This window comes from Nothoprocta perdicaria, unplaced genomic scaffold (assembly GCF_003342845.1).
Source record: "Nothoprocta perdicaria isolate Ctin4 unplaced genomic scaffold, notPer1 scaffold_130, whole genome shotgun sequence".
NCBI lineage: Eukaryota > Metazoa > Chordata > Aves > Tinamiformes > Tinamidae > Nothoprocta > Nothoprocta perdicaria.
This window is the reverse complement of record NW_020454428.1, coordinates 1,772,307-1,789,861: the sequence shown is the minus strand read 5'-3', so window position 1 is coordinate 1,789,861 and position 17,555 is coordinate 1,772,307. Positions and strand designations below refer to the sequence as shown.

Genomic DNA, 17,555 nt, shown 5'->3' with positions numbered 1-17,555 from the left:
CAAGTAGGGCTGTCAAGAGCATATGGTTAGTCAGCCCATAAAGGACAAATGCAATTACAAAAATCGTGATCAAGAATAGTCAGTAAGGTCTTGGATACAAGAGGGCTTATGAATAACTTCGTGCTTAAAGTTACAAGATTGTTTGAATTCTTCCTTCAATCCATACTAAATGCCAATAATACTCCTTACTTAGAGGGTGATGAGAGCTCTTTAGTTGATGTGATTGTGCTATGGAAAGCACCTTGTGCAAACAGTGTTGTTATTCATTAATATACTCATAACCTTGGGGGAAAAGAAAAGACAAGAAAGGGACAGTGGACAACATTTAAACAYGTGGAATCAATGGCAACCTGAAGTCTGCCTCTCCCTATTGCCACTGCTGGCCATAACTTCAGGGTATGGTCATGTATTTTTGTCACCTTCTACTGTTTTGTCTATAAAGTTCTCAAATAGCCCAGCCACCTAACCCAAGCTGAAGTAGATCAGTATTTTTAAATTCCTGAAGAGAACTATTTGTGGTTTGCATATAAAAAGGAGAAAAATGCTAATATCATCAAAGGATGATGCTTTAGGTAGGTGAATATCCTGAAGTCAAATTCCTGTTGCTGTTGAATTACAGTTTGCCCACCAAAAATATGAAATGCTTTAAATCATAAATGTACATTACACACAGAGATTAAATGGTCTTGAATGATGTGTGTGAAGAATGCCAAAAATATTATTTAGTAGCTTACAGTTCTAAAATGCCCAAGACAACACACAAAAKAAAACTGATGCTCACAGTCTCCCTGCTCATCTCTTTGGTTAAGCTGAATGTCATTATTACTGCAAAACAATACTCAATTTTTAAAAGGGGGTCTTTGTGTAGTTTAGTCATAATCTAATTGAAAGTCAAATCTGTGATGCTTTAATACTTGATTTGTATTTCTTCTCCTACTTGTGAGTTTTCCTAAGTCAGTATTAAAAAAGAGTATCAATACAGTATCATTTGCTGATAAAAGACCATAAAGTAATATATATCCAATGTATATAGTATTTAAGTCCAGATAAAAATAAATCAGTTATAAATTAGTGTAACTCACATATAAAAAAAATGCTCTTTACATTTACATTKTAAGCCAGAAATTAGCCTCAACCTGTTTAAAAGTAGGCACTTAAAGCAGTCTGCATTTGGCCCAAAGTAATACCAGTCACTTTTGGCTACTGAGTAACTCCAAGAGCACTTCTCTTTGCAATATATTTATCAGGTCCATATGCACAGCTGATCCTCTGCTAGTACTATCCTGCAATGGAAGCTGGAAACAGCTCCTGTCTTTCTCGTTTGCCTCTTCTCACAGCCAGGCAGAGTGCGGATACTGAGGATGATGGCCAGAGCCWTCCCCTCAAAGCATCTTGTGACGTGGGAAGAGAGATGCTCTGATCTGATCTGCTGAAGCCAAGCACTGATGCTAAGTGCTACCCTAAACTGTGGCAACTCTTTCTTTATCCATACGTTGTTCAACCTGATAGTGTGGCAAGCTGCAGTGGACAATATTTCCCTGGGTTATGCCAGTTCCTGGCCACTTTTGTCCCTGTAGCTCTCATCCATTTGTCCCTGAGTGAAAACTCCCATCCCACGGTGCTGGCTGCTTCAACTGGCAATCAAGGTCCATGTGGCTCCGCTCCGTTATTTCCCTGAGTAGCCAGGGTAGGGAGGAGGTGGCAGGTACTGCATCGATGCCTGTGGGGTTGGAGTGTATGGAGGAGGTAGGTCTGCGGGGTACTCCATCTCGTACTCGTAGCTGTACGGTGGCGGTGCCACTGGCATGGGGTGAAAGGAAGAAGAATTAGTTAAAAATTAATCTTTTTTATTTCATGCACAGGCCCTCAGGTGTTTTCAGGTTTAAAATCAGACTCCCATGCAGGAGATGGAAGTCTCCTGGCAATATGCTCTTATTTTTCTTCYCAGTCTATCATTATACTGTCACTGAGCTACAAGGCAAGCCCCTGCTTATTGCCCCTTCCTTCACTGCTCATCCCCATCCCTATCTGCGTTTTGTGCTGGCAACGCTGCTCAGGTTGCCATATGGCAGATGACACCAGGGTGATGCGGAAGAAAGCTTAATATTTTAAGGAGAGGATTTTAGCTGGGTTTTAGCAGCTTTACTCCCTTTCAGCAGCAACACGGATTTATCTCAGAGTGACTCTGTAGCCAGGGCCTTCGCTGACCTTTGTGGGCTTCTCTCACTGCCTGTGGATCCCCAGGAGATGCACAACCACACGCTGAACACAGTGCAAAGCTCCTTGCTGCTCCTTGCTGCATTACACACAGCAGGAGAAAAYCCTGACATCTTCCCAAGATATTCCTAGGACTCAGACTGTATAAGAAAAGGGCTTTCACCAGCAAAGAAATCCAGGGAGAGCCGCATGTTTTAAAGCAGGTCAGATAYTTAGGAAAGAATGAAAAGCTCCCATAAACAGCTGAAAGTCTTTTCTCAATTGCTTCTGCTAATCTTGGAGAAGGATCCCAGGTGCAGAGCAGGATAGGGYTGAGGGTTCTGCACAAAGACCCCACTGCAGTGGTCTCTGTGAAGCTCCAGAGTCTGTTTCTTCACTGTTCATATAACTGTGAGGGATTTCCTATCTCCTCCCTGGAGATCTCAAGCAGACTGGCACTAAAAGAGCATTTTAATAAGACAGAAAACAGAAGTATGGGATAGTTCAGATGGAGGGAGGGGGCCTGGGTCTCTGTGTGGCAAGACCAGCACTCTTTCCTCTCCAGAAACCTAGCTGCCACAGTGGCTGACCCAAAGTCAAGGCATCCCATCACTTGCCATTCCTGTCCCAAACTGCCACTGGCAGGAAGGGAGGGTTGGTTGTAAACACCACAAAACTWGAGAGCCAGGCCAATCATTGCTCCAAGACTGCTGATGCTGAGGAGAGCATGAAAATAATCTCAGAGCTTGTCCCATCCTCCAAAAACTGCTGCTGCTGCTGAGAGGCAGGACTGCTCAAATAGCTATTTGCACCGGGCATAGGCAGCACATGGAGTCTAACTGCCTGGCGGTGGATAGGTAGGTGGTGCGTCAGTGCAGGAAAAGCCTTGGGGAGAAAAAGGTTAGAGCCCCAGAGCCTTCGTTTTGTTCTTGTTTTTACAGCTTGCAGTGACTATTAGCTTCTAAAGTAGCTCTTCAGCAATTCATGTTTGAGAATATTGCAGTTTTCTCTCATTACTCATCTCTCTATGTGAAACAATATTGCAATAATAAGGGTGATTATAGCTGGGTTTAGTTTAACTGGAAAGTAAGAGGATGAAGGAGAAAATAGATGCTAAGCACAGTGATTATGACAATGGAGTACATACTAAATACTGGGTAGCTTGCTTGTAAGTATATATAGTGCACAAGAGCTGCTTTGCTCTTCAGCAGCACAGCTGCTTCCACATGGTGGGGAGCCACTGCATGGCAAGTGTCTTGGTGGGGACGCTGGCCCGACGTGCTGCAAAGCCAACACTCTGCACGGCCTCCCTCCAATYGTGACCTCTTGCAAGGGTGTCGTTGCGCCTCCTTACCTGGGTATGTGCTGATGGCATTGATGTGTGTCGTCCGGATGACCCCGACTCGAGTCCCGCGGTTGTTCTTCATGCACATGCAGATACAGATGGCAATCCCAGCAATCACTCCCATTATAAACACTATCCCGAAAACAATTCCAGCTATTGCTGTGCCTCTGCAAGCAGAAGGGAAAAAGGCAGTCAGCATCAGCCACAGAGTGCTTGAAGACCCAATTTTTTTYCTCAGGAGCAGTCCTAATTTGACCAAAGTAGTATATATTGATTACTGAAAATGCAGCACATATTGACCCATGAGGGTGTCAAAATAAAAGAAATGAAAAATCTCAGAAGTTCAAATGAGAACACTTTTGAAGTGGCACTTCTTAATTGTGACAGACCACCCTCCTGACTGAGTTTATGTTAAATTTGGGGCCATTCCAGGGCCTCCTTAATTTAAAAACTTTTAAATATTACCAAGAATAATTTCTTCTCTTTTCCCCATCACACAAGACTTTTTTTTTCCCCCTAACAGTATTGGCAGAATTTTATTTTTAAAGAAAGAGTAAGTTATCCCCAGTAATATATTCCAGAAGCATCCCAAAATGCCTGCATGCTGTGCTTGCACAGGAATGTTTTTGTCATTGTTTTATCTTGGGTCAAAAAGTCTTTCTGCTGCACGTCTGAGCCCACAGATTAAGGAGAGTCTTCTGTTCTTGGGGATGAGCAGCAAGGCGCAAAGCAAATGGCCATTCCTTCACACTGCTGTAGCCAGCATTTGGGGCTTAGGCAATTTCTTTTAAAAGGAGGAAAGAATTCAGCTCAGGCCCCGAAGTAATGAATCAGACTTTCCTTGAACTTATTCAGAGCGGGGAAGCCYTGCGGCACTGACACACAGGAGACAAACCTCACTAACAGTGCACTGAGCGYTCCTAATATTGCCGAGGACAAAATGAGTCTTTCTGATGCACCTCAGTTCACTCTGGTTTGTTGTCAGGCTCCGGGAGTGAAACATACATTGCCTGAAAGATGATTTTTATAGTCAGCCCTTCTATGAAAACAGCACAAAGATCTGCCAGAAATATTCTTGTTCTGTTCATCAGCGTATGAAAGCAGCAACTTTGCTGGAAACTTTTTGTACTGGACATTTTAATCAATCCAAGTTGATCATTTAGATGGCATGAAAAGCTCCGCTAGGAATTATTACAATGCAGCAAGTCAGAGAGGCATTGCAAAACTACAGAGATATGCATTAAAATGAGTCTGGAATAAAGTCGGTCTTTCCTCCACTGGAAGAAGAAGAAGAMGACCTGATTTTCAAAACACTGATAACCACTGACTCCCAAAAAGTCAATAAGAGTAAGGGTAGACTTAATATTTGAAAAAATTAGGCTGTCTGCTTAGGAACATAAATATGAATTTAAGAGCTTGTTTTCAGGCTCATATTATTCAAGAAATTGCCCACAGCGTGCAGTACAATTACCGAATTGTACAGTATAAGTAAACACTGACAATTTGCTTTCTTACTAAAACACACTACCAGGGAGCTAAATTACTCTCTACTGTTACATAAGAACAAATTAAGAGTATGCAGGGACAGTGAAGTATAGGCAGTAAATATAATGGCCTAATACACGAAAGCTCAACTCATGACAGCAGGCATTTGGTGACGAAACCAGTAGTTCAGAAAACATCTTGGTACTCTGATGTGATCAAGTATGTTGATATTAAGCAGTATAAGTAAGCTAGGTGCAAGCTCTCAAGGGGTAGCAGGACTCTTGATCCTTACAGAAAAATAGCAAAAGTCACAATCTGAAATGTTCAGAAGATGCGAATAGCTSACCTTCTGGTTTTCACATGCAGTTCTCTCTGTGAACATTATCACTATCCTGAGAGCAACTGCTGCATGAGAATATGTGGTTCAGGAGACACTTTAACACAGTACTCTTTTCATTACAAAAAAAAAAGAAATAATATTATAATTAAGACAAACCAAGCRTAATAAAAAGCACATTTATTCTAACCAACAGTAGACTCGTCAATCCTTTTACTACATCCATTAGGTGGCTAAATCATTGTGCCTTTTCCCTGGCAGCTGTATCACAAAATCTCTACTATGCTGATGTCAACCATTTCCTAGGTGCACGAAACAGAACCAAAGACTACTGACTGCTGCTCTCAGGATCTGCACCTTGTTTCTGCTTTGATTCACTATTTCACAGTACTTGCAGTCCAGGTATGTTCTGCCAGGTCATCTACCCTATAATCTACCCCATCCAGAAACTAAAACAATTTGCTGCACTTGCAACTGACTGCAAGCCAGGAAGATGGTGACTCCAATCTAAAGGCTGGCAAAAGTGGGGAGGACACAACACTGCACATACAGTACGTGCTGCCTGCCAAGAGCTACACTGAAAGCTCTGTAGTAATAAAGCTCATTTTAACCAGAGTTTAAGCATCTCCAAAGGACAAGATGTCCCACTGATTTCAGGTGCCATTTGGTTGCCCTCATTGATGGTCTGCATGGGCAAGAGAGCACGCACTCTTGGTGCACTGGGGCCTACCCGACATCCCACCCTCACAGCCACATCCCACTCTCCTCTTGGAGTGACTACTCCAATGCAAGATTGCTCAACAAATATCAATGCAGACTTAGAGAAAAAAGGAACAAAGGTTACAAAATGTCTGATACCTTTTTCAAACACAGCTTCTGCCCTTCCTGAGGAATTTAGCCTATCAACTATGGCTTTGGGTGACTGAACCAAGACCTGAGGGCTCACTCACAGTCCTATTGCTTCTCTGTTTGTAAAGGGCTCTCAGTATAAGCACAATTGTATTGACAAGTTAAAAAAAAAAAAAACAAAAATAAACAAACAAAAAAAAAACAAAAAAATCCCAACCAAATGAAAAACCCCACATCTGCCAGCTGGCCAACCCAACCAGCCAACTCATCTCAATGAGGAAAATGAGGAGTATCAGCCACTTTTTGCTGGTTTCACCATAGCTCCTGCTATGAACTGCAGATGAAAATGGTCACCAAAGAAAATACTGACCAGCCTCGCTCTGCTGACAAAACTGGGAAGTGCAAGTCTTGTTCAAGGTTCAGAAATGAGGCCAGAAAGAGATTTAAATAGTTAGACCCACTGCTATTCACAGATTCATGTTTTCATTCTGCAATGGTAAAATTAGACCACSTATGGATAACTGAGCAAGAGAGCCTGAGACACAGAGCAAAAGATGTAGGTCACTTTTTAAATCCAGTTATAGTCAGAGTATCAACAGAAAGAATTTCATTGCTCTTGGTGGGCTTCAGATTAAACCCAGTGTCATGCATTTTAAATTGCTACTGGAGTCAAATACTTCAGTTTAAAATGATGTGTTTTTGAGGATCTGGAGAAAAGTATTCAAACATTTTAACACTGAAAGTGAGTCAAACTATGAACATCCTAATGGGGACCTGGGACACCTGCCACTCACAAAGGCTCCAAGAAAAGCTGTGAGCACTCTACCTTTAAAAAATCAGACAACATGTTCTCCACATCAAATCCTGGAAATGTCCAGTCCTGCAATAACTGTTCTGGGCATATAATACAAAAATAAAATGTTCTTTTTGTGGAAAGCTTGTGGTATGACTAGAATGTATGAGAAAAAAAAAAAAAAAAAAGAAGTCTTTTCTTAAAACATGGCCAAGTTTCTCTTCATGCTATTTGGGAATTTCAGAAAATAAGAATCCTATAAATAAATAACCATTATTGTTCCCTACAAAATGCTTGTTTGGTCTGCATCCACTTCTCTCACAGATATATTGAAATTCTACATTATGAACAGAGAGATACAGATGATATTTTTCATGCTATCAACACTGCAGAGCTTTTCAAGGGAAACTGCCTAAGAGATAAAGGGCACTAAAGAAGACTTAGAAACCACATAGCAGAGTCACATAGCAACTAGGAAGTTTGAAGAGAAAACTTTGAAATTAAACCATTTAAAGGGAAACATTATGCAAGGTCCTTAACAGCAACAAAACATATCAAGAGAAAAATACTGCCATGGGAAAAAAAAAAAAAAAAAAAAAAAAGAAGAACGTAGAGGAAAGTAAAGAGGGGAAAAGTACTTCTAAAATAGCAGAATGTCAAGAGAAATTGTCAAGGTAAAAATCAGGTATTCAGAGAAGCCTTCCCCCTGCTCTCTATGCCACAACACCCTGCTGGAAAGCACATAACCCTCATGTGCAGCTCGTGTTTCAGCCTACACGGAGCCTCAAACAGCAGCAATAGCACTGGGGATATCAGGCCTTTGGGTGATTTAGTTACATGGGGTTGTTGCTCCAACCTGCATGTGCTGGACAGGAGATGATGGAAAGGCTGAGGTCTCCTGCTCCTTGATGTCTTGGCCAACAGAAGTGAAGTTCATTTAGCACCACTTTTCCTCTCCAAGTGGCTAGTTACATGGGATTTGGGCAAGCAAAGCCATTGTCAAATTCATTCAGGTTGAGAAGAACCTGACCTGTGGGGTGAGTGGATCTCAGGGGCATAAAAATATTATGGCTCAATTGGTGGGACTTTCTTTAGAGGAAGAATGAGGATTGGACAGCTCTCAGTATGGAAATGTGTGGAAACAAAATGAAAATAAATGTAAAAGGAAGAAGTTTCCACAGCCCACACTGCTCTGCGTCAGGGACCTCCTAGCCTGCTGGTAGCCTTTCATTGTCTCAGTATGTCCCATGGGCACCAAGTCAGCCCCTAACAAAGTGGCCCCAATGGCACTGCAGGCAGTGTCTCCCACACCCCCTGTCCCCTTCCAGGGACTGATTTCTCTTCGCTTCTCCTCTTGTGCCATCAGGCTTCTTTTCTCCTCTAGCCCTTTCCCTTCCTGAAGGAGTTCTACAGATTTTTCTAAAATGGAGCCCCCAACAGGGAACCCATGGCCAAGGAGATGCCTAGGAAAGAGTGTAAGAAAAAAAGGAGAAATATGTGTCTCTCTCCTGGCCTCCTTCAATATGTTTCATAAATAACCTCTATTAGATTTGTTTTTTTTTTTTTTTTTTTCACACTGTCAAAGTCAGGAGCTAAGATTTTATGGAACTATTTACCACACCACCAAATCTCACTTCTAAAAGGCCATGTCAGAGCAAAACCAATGATTTTGTGGGGGCATTAGGCTTGTTTTCTTGTTCTCCCCCTACATGCACTATATTATTGTTGTTGACACTGAATTTTCCATCATGGTGCCCCCACTCATGTCCTCCACAGAAGGAGACAGACTAAATCTAGCACAGGTGAATTTAAGCCTCCTTTTTTTTTGAGAAGCCCAGCTTGCTCTGTAATACCATATCAATTTATAGAATATCATTATGGAAGCGGTAGAAATCCCTACAGAGATGCATTTATATCAGCATAAATGTCCTTTCATGTAATAGCTTATGTTAGCAATTTTACAGAAATTTGACCGAATACAGCAAGAGGTTGTTAGAAGCACAGTTGTTAGGAGATCAGTATTCCCACTTTTTCTTCACTATATTTCATTACTATTTCAGTGCTAGACAGAGGTGCCATTCTAACAGTCTTCGTTTTACTCAGCTCATCTCTTCCATCTCATCATCCATCCTAATTTTCAGCACTTCTTTTAGTTCTCTAATTAATTTGTTGCCAGTTCTTTCTATTTATGATTTGCTGGCACTGAACCTCTTAGAACAACATTAATAATAATGCATGTAATACACTTTAGAATACCACTACTAATACTAATAAATAGTCTTTTTTTTTTTTTTCCTTTTGGGCATTCAAAATGCATCTGATAAGGGATTTTTTTTTAACTCCTTCTCTGAGGTAAAGTAAAATAAAAAGAATCAATGATCTTTTGATCTTCTGATCCAACCACTGAAGTCTTGAAAAAYGTTCTCTTTAGACTGCTAATTAGATTCGAAGTTGCTTGGGGGGAGGGCGCGGTGGGTCGTTTACTTATTAATTTGGTTAGTGAGCCACTTTGCTGGGACCGACAGCAGAAGTACAGCTGTCTCACGGGCAGTTTTCTCCTGAAGATGCTGGGGCAGATGGGCTCTATCTGGCTGGTTTGCAGTTGCCCTTTAGTTCTAACAGAGGCAAAGCCACACTGTAAGTGCTCCTGGGAGAGCCTGGTTTTGCTCTGGAGAGCAGTTAGGCTGGATGCTGGAGCGCCTGGATGGATGAAGAAATGATTGTATGAGTCTGGGTCTCCCATTGCTACGCCAGCAGCCTTCCACCCACAAACTTTTGTAACCTGGGAGCACAAAAAGATAGGATAATGTGAAATGAGAATGAGAGGAATGCCTCAAGGCACTAGGCTTGTCTTGGGGACGTTGCTTTGCAAGCCACTGTTAGGCAAAGTTCCTCCTGGTGCTTCCTTCAGAGGCAGGTTTTACGGTACAGAGGAAGGAGACGACTGTCTGCTTCCGTAAACAAACCCCTTCTGCCTGTTAAAGCTGGGTACAGACTGTACTTGGACAGCAGTTCCCTGGAGAACAGCTTCTTTTGCTCCCCTTCAGTTGCATTTCAGTGTGCCGTTAATGTTTAATTCTTTCAGAGCTGCATCCTCTTTGTCATCCTCTCTCTACCTGGTTACACTCTTGAGATTATTAACTGGAGGTGCACAAAATGCTGAGTAATGCCCAGGCTTTGTAATGGTGGCAGCTAATCACGAGGTTTATCAACTCCCTCCTCCCTCAAGTCATCATCTGAGACTTAGCAGTACACTGCTAAGCTGCATAACCACTGCAAAGGGTTACAGGACAGCTCATTTTCCTATGGAGCATTGCAGGAGCAGTTGGGCACTCTCTACAGCTTGCTGAAAGGCTGCAGATCCACTGGAGCWGAACCGTGGCATACTTAAAGCAGCAGACAGAAAATCATATAAACTGCAGAACACAAGGATGSGTAATTATAGCTTGTTCTGGCTTGGGCTAGTCGTTGGAAGGGCTTCTCAGACAACTCACCTTTGGAGAAACATATGGCTATTGGCTTGTTTACTTCCTTTAGGCAAAATGTTTCACTTCTCTTCCTGACACACTACTGGATGCAGTCACAGAAATGACTTGGGGACCGAGGGAATGATGCACAGCATATAGCTGGGAGGCACGTGTGGCAGCGATGTGACAGCCAGCGTACTTAATACACGGTGGTGTTGAGTTATTAACTGATCACTGCTAAGCAAACATGCTGAGATCAGTTGCAGCCTTGCCCAGCATTTTCATCATACACAGATGCAAATACTGCCTTTGAAATGAAATGCAGAGATGATCTGTCTGCTAGTTCAAAATGCCAGGATGTTACCAGCATGCGGAAAACATTTCCGTGCCCATATAAATCAGAACAAGAGATTAAAAGAACAGAAATACAGAAATAACAGTGAGGGAAAAGCTAGTTCTCCAGATTTATCGAAGGAACATTGTCGAGGATTTTGTGACCGGCTTCCATCCTCACATTCTCCAGCTACTTCCCTGGCTTGTTTTGCAGCAGCTCCTATTGTGCCACCTTTCCCTGCTCAGACATCCCTGACCTCCCCGCGCAGGCTACRCGATGTCTTTCACAAGCTTCCCTGGAAAGGAAACAGCATCCAGAATGGCATTTCCACTTCTCACAATGTCCCTCACTGCGCTCCCAGAGCCTGGCCTGACGCCACCTGAAATAGAAGATTATGACACTCGTGTACCAAATGTAACCTTTCCTTTGCTTTAGGGACTTTTATTTCTATCTGTTGACTGTTTGCATTGCTCTCCGAGCCTGCTACTTGAAACATGTCCTGAACTGGTAGCAAAGGGAGAGATGGGAGCTGCTGGTCRTCTCCTGGCCTGCTGGGAAGCCAAGCACCAGGTCTGCGGGACATGCTGGCTTTCCAAGAGCACAAATTTAGTCACCCTGCTAATTGCTCCCTTTTGGCACTGGCCTTTTGGTTCCCGGAGATGGGAACAAACACTTCGGAGAATTGCAGGATTATTATYGTTCACGTAAATTCTTAACATAGACTTACAGTTTTATTTATATCAGCTTCTGAAAGCCCTTGACTTTTCGCATCCTATTAGCTCAGACCAGGAGATCCCTGCAGCTTCTCTGTCTGGAAGCTCTTGCCTTAAAAGCCTGACCTGCTCTTCTGATTTCTGGAGTTTTTGTTTGTAGGATCTTGAAATCTCAGAGCAAGTGAGAGACAGAGCTGCCTAATTCTACTCAGTCTTGCCTCCACAGTACATTTGGATCAGGCCTGCCAAGCCACAGAAAGATTCAAAGGTGGGAGACTTTTAATGYGCCTACTCCAAGCTTCAAGCCTGTAATAAACCCTGCAGCCAACCACGTTTGACGTGATTCTGATTTGCCAAAGAACATTGTGCACAGGACTAATTGTTATTCGGTAAATTWACTAAGTGAGCAGGCCCTAATGAAAAGAGCCTATAGACAAGGTCCTTAATTATTGCTTTCTGAGGCAGAAAAACATCCAGGCAGGATACAGGGGACATTAAGTGCCTGAACAACATGGAAGTGACAGCAAACTATGTGGGGCCCCAAAGAGATCTGACAAGTCAGTACTGTCAAGTCCTGCTCCCTGAGGGCATCAGGGCTGCTGCAGAGCCCAAAGCTTGGGGACATCACCTCACACTGATTTCTTGGTCACAGGGTAAGGAACCAACCAGCTATTAGATGAAAATATTAGAATTTGCACTTTTTTCTTTACAGTAGGAAAACATTTGTTTTTAAATAATAGGGCTCAAAACCACAGATGAAAAAAAAARRAAAAAAAATGTGATGGCTATAATTAAGAAGAGTTGTTATTCATGATTTCCAAGGCAATTGGCTAAATAGAGAGGTAAACACTAGATGTGGAAACTCAAGAGATGTTTTCTGGGATGCTTTCTGCATCATCCCTTCATTTTCTTGCTGCTGGCCTTGACATCTCTCCTCATAGCTTCACACCACCGAGTCCCTTCTAACCCCCATTTGCAAAGCTGTGCACTGCTAAGCATCATCCCTTTCTTTTTTAATTTTCTGCACAAAGGAGTTCATTTTCTCCACAGCCTTGTGTGCACAATCCAGCCGCTACCACCTTGCACTGCCGAACAAGCTGTGGTTGTTGGCAGAACTGTGAACTCACCATTCTCTGTTGCCATRTTCCCTTCAGTTGAAGTAAACAGAAAATAATGAAAGAGAATCAACTCGTTGTTGGCAAGAAACACCTTCACCCCTTAACATAACAACCACACCTTTATGTCTAAATCACTGAAAATAACCAAGAAAATCAAAGTAGCTTTGTGCTTTGCTGCCAAGGAGAGTGAAAGAAGAGAGGCATCAGGGTGACTCTCCTCAGCTAAGAGCTGGGACCCAATTTCAGGACATAGCACCCATTTGGGGCATTCCCTCAAACACTGGGACACAATTCCAGGATATGTGTTTTGGGTTCCCCCAAGCGCCAGGGCTCACACAGCGGGATGAGAGGCTCAGGAGGGCAGCGCTGGAAAAAAACTTTCCCCGCCTGTTCCCCAGGGCAGCACAAACTCCTGCCAAATTCAACGGACCACATTATCTATGGCCCAAAGTCAAGGACTGACTTAATGAGGTAACTATATGTCATCTCCCTGCCAGTTCAGTCCTTTCCACTACAGGGCTGTCTTTGAGAAGCAGGACGCCACTGAATGCAGCTCCGAGTACAAGGTTATTATTTGGTTTGCTAATGAGCCAAACCTGTTTATATTACACAAATGTGACTCTTCCTGCTAAGAAATGAAAGGACTTCCCAAAGGATATGCAAGTTTTAACTCGAGGAGGTAACTTTCCATTACACACACCTTGAGAACAATTTACTACCTCTACAGTGTTTCTGGCAGAAGGAGCACAGTTGACCTACCAGCTCTTTGCAAGGGCTTTCTGTTTCTCCTACTAGGCTGTAACCCGGCATTCCCTAGATTCCCCCCATGAGCTCCCATACAGACTGCCTCTCTACCATGCAGTCCCAAAATATGCTAACAGAGGCAAAAGCCCAAACTTCCTACCTCATATTCAGTCCATGCTTTTTATAAAACTGTGAGCAGCTGACTCAGGAGATCCTTCCCAATTCTGGAAAAGTTGAGGCCAAGAGAAACATTTTTTCCTTCTTGSTTCCCAGTGGTCAGCTCTAAAGACAAAAGTAACCCAAAACCAAATCTAATGACTTGTGTAATTTGCTAAGTAAGGCACATTTTCAATATTGAAACAATTCTCCCTGGACACTCTCCCCCCTCTAAATACCCGCTTGGTGAATCATTATGAAGAACAGCTCTTTCATTTGCTAATGGAGACAGCACAAACTGAATGTGAGCTTGGGAGAGATTTGAGGAAATGAAGACCAGAGTGTGCAGAGGGAGAAGAACCCAAGCAAATGCCCACAGTACATAATGTATATTATAAAGTCAACTTCAGCCTTTTTTTTTTGTGTGTGTGGCACAGCAGAGTTTTAACTGAACGGGAAGAATATCATATGGATGGCCATCCCTGAAATGCTCCTTGGTGACTCAGCCTACTTCTGGTTTGGCCAATATTCTCCCTCAAGGGGGATTACAGATCTTGTTCAGGCATCCTATGATATATATTCCTTGTGGATTTAATGGAGCCCCTGATCAGCCAGAGTATTTTCAGAGAAACGTTGTTTCACAGAATCACAGAATATTCAAGGTTGGAAGGGACCTCTAGAGATCATCTAGTCCAACCTTCCTGCTCAGTTATCCATTTCTGATATCGTCACTGTCCTAATGGCGGTAGGGATAGTGGTATTAGTTTAGTAACACTAGATGGCTGATAATATTCTATTAGTCAGGCCATTTGCAAGATCTGAGATCTTACCATAACACAGTATCATTTGGTTAGTCCTATTTTTCCCTAACTGCAGCTTCCGCCTCCTGGCCTCCAAGGGGAGGTTCTAACACAGCATTTTTAAGGGAGCATTTGGGATTATTTCTCATGTGCTACTTTTAGCTTCCTCTGTCCTTGGACTACAGTTTACGGCAGCTGCAGCAGGTGAGATGAGCCACTTTCCCAGGTGTCCCTTCATGGAGAGCAGCTGGCTGTTTTAATGCAACCATACATGGAGTATGAAATGCCCTGTATCAACACTATCATGGAAAAAGGATAAACACTGGGAAATTGGAGGCTGCACCATCAGAAAGACCAGCAATACTGTGCTGCTGTGCGTGGCTACAGCCCATGGGACTCTAGACTCAGGCACTTGAGGCGGTAGGGTAGGACYTTCTTGCTGGAGCTGTTTGGGGGTTGGCATCTGATGACTGCAGTCATGATTCCAAATAACAGGTTTGATAGGTCAACCCACTTCCAATCCCCACAGAGTTCAATGCATGTGACATGCAGTTCACAGTCCTCTCCGAATTACTAATATTGTTTCATTAGTAGGCTATAAATCAGTCCCAAGGCTTAGAGAAGAAGATCATCAACTCTTTCTTCTTTGGAGCATTAAGGGAGGGAGAAGAGAAGCTTGCCTTTTAAGAAACAAAGATGTCTGAATGAATGTAAACTAAAAATTCTCTTCCAAATGACAACACAGTGAAATAAAATAAAACACTAAGCAATGAAGTAACTGAAAATGAATAGGTGCTTGCATACAGCACCATTTTACAGATCTGAGAAAAAAATCACCTTTTTCAGAAATGTGAGTCTCAGAACATAAATTGTGTCCCCAAAATGCATTTAAGATTTATTAAATTTCAACTCAATTGAAAGACTTTACTGCTTTTAGAATTCTGCCTGGTAGAATAAAAATGTAGAAGATATATTTTTAGAAATTAAGTAATCTGAAGTGGCTCCTAGATGATTTGGGAGAAAAAAAAGATCTCAAATAAAAGATATGAAAAATACAGTTTCATAGATTATTTGATTCCATTTTAAAAAGCAAATTATAACTCATGTGCATTGCCTGAGTAACTGCAAAATAGCTTTTTACAAAGACAGTGCTAGCTACTGTAGTTATTGGGTCCAAATAAATCTATCCAGTCTTTAAATTATCCAGCATAGGGATTTTTCCTTCATATCTTCCAATAAAAATAATAAGACACTGGAAGTTTAATTTTAGAAATTCTGGAGCACAGCGAAAGAAAAAAAATGTTTTAAACTTCTCTTTCCATCTCCTTTTTCTGATGTACTTTAACTTTCAGCTCTCTTAGCCCTGTGGAAGCAGTAAAGGAGCTTCTTTGCATTCTTTTCTGTATCAAATTTTAATGCCAACTCCATTTTTCTTTCTCTCTTCCCAGGTGCTCTGCCAGGCAGCTTATGAGATGTGATGCATCSAGCCCAAGCCTCTGGACACTCCAGCTGTAGGTCCCAATCCTGCAAAAGCCTACCATGAACTTAAAGTATTTACATAAGTCTTTACAGGATTCAAACCCTATTAAGCAGCATAAGCAAATTATGGTTTTATGCTCTTGTTAAGCATGCATAAAGTGCCATTTAGATATAAAGTGAGCTAAGTGCTTGGGTATATGAATCATGTTATATTTCTGAAGAAAAGGCCTGTGAGTCAGAAAACTGAAAAAAAAAAAAAAAGGAAAAACTGCAATTGCAGAAGTATTCTGCAACTTCCATAAAATACCAAAGGTTGCTTTATCTGAAGGCAGCTGTGTTGAGGATGCAGAAGCCAATGAATGGCAAAAAAAAGGTGTGCCCAGGCTACAATAGATAACGTGGAGCTGGATTTGACCTCTTCYACCTCCAGAGCTCTTCAGGGAATCGCAAAGGACCAGTTGCTGCTGCATCAGCAATGACCTCCTTGCCAAGAGGGACAGTTCTGYCCCCACCCATGCACATTGCCTGTACGTGGCAAATGAACAAAACCCAACCCAAGCAGCCTCTAGCCCCTTTTTGCATCTTGCCAGAGGATCAGATGGCCCTTATTCCTGCAGAGGTGTGCAGAAAGGGCTCCCCTCGGCCTTTCTGGTGTCCTCCTAATTTTCAGCCTCACCTGCCCTTGCTTTTTAAGCTAATAAAGTTCAATAATTTCTTTAGGCGCAGGAATAAATATGTTTTCCTTTCCCATGAATGGAAGGCAAGAAGCGGTTTCCCTAAAGGCAATCTCAGGAAATAATCAGATGCTTAGGTATAAATAAAATACTCCCAATGAAGTCAATGGGAAAGCACTCCCAAGTGCTTTGCTGAACAAAGGCCTAAATCTACCACCTGTCAAACAATTAAAACATTATCCTTCCATTTTAGCTTTGCCAAAGGTCAGGACTTTGGCACTTGACTTGAACCTTGAGAGAAACGCTGTGCCCCATCCCATGMGCCCCATTCTGTGGCTATCACTGTTGACAGGAGTTACACACAAATGAGAACACCRAAGTGTAGCCATCCTTCAGGTGTCCTTCAGGTGTCCTTTGCCATGCTGCACACTCCCCTGGGTTCATGCTCCTTAACTGAGCTCAGCCTCCGTTACACCTTCGTGAAACGTTAGTGGTATCCACAAGCCAGGAGAGCACATATCCATACAAATATCTCTAGCAATAAAAATAGAGACATAGTGCCAATCTGAGCTCTTCTAACAAAATGATCCATAAATGTAACATTTTTTTTTAAAAAAAGTTTTTACCTTGAGGCTGTACGTACTGCTTTGATGTCATGCCCTGTTACTAATCTACACTTCACATAAATTTGCAACAGTGTGAAGTGACTAAAAACCCTGATGCATCTTGCAAAATATTCAAAAGCAAAAGCATCCACAACCACTAGATTGATGCTGTTTTCATTAAAATATATGATTACAGAGCTCTTCTTTTTAACGTGTCACAGGCCACTAAAGTCATTTGAGATGTATGTGCAGCTTTTGGGAAGAGGAGACRGGCCAATAGTGTGGTGAAATAATGTATGAAAATGTTTTCATACAAAACCAGCCCGAATTCTGTCCCTTGCCCTATGTGAATCGACCAGTGCTTTGATTAAATAGGAATACACTCTTGACTCATGGAATACACTTTAGCCTACACAGCTGACCATCACACTGAAAGCAATGCTGTTATGTCTGCAAAGAC

General features: G+C 42.3%; 1 protein-coding gene across 1 annotated transcript in view; it reads right to left on the bottom strand.

Moving 5' to 3' along the window:
- Nucleotides 1–1,574: 1,574 nt before the first annotated feature.
- The window catches only part of CYYR1 (cysteine and tyrosine rich 1), a gene marked incomplete at its 5' end in the record, with an annotated part of 46,902 nt that continues 30,921 nt past the window's right edge, over nt 1,575–17,555 (bottom strand). Inside the window, 2 exons of the mRNA XM_026033675.1 lie at nt 1,575–1,800; nt 3,551–3,708. Of these exons, the coding sequence (XP_025889460.1) occupies nt 1,667–1,800; nt 3,551–3,708 (292 nt within the window). The remainder of the gene's footprint in view (nt 1,801–3,550; nt 3,709–17,555) is intronic.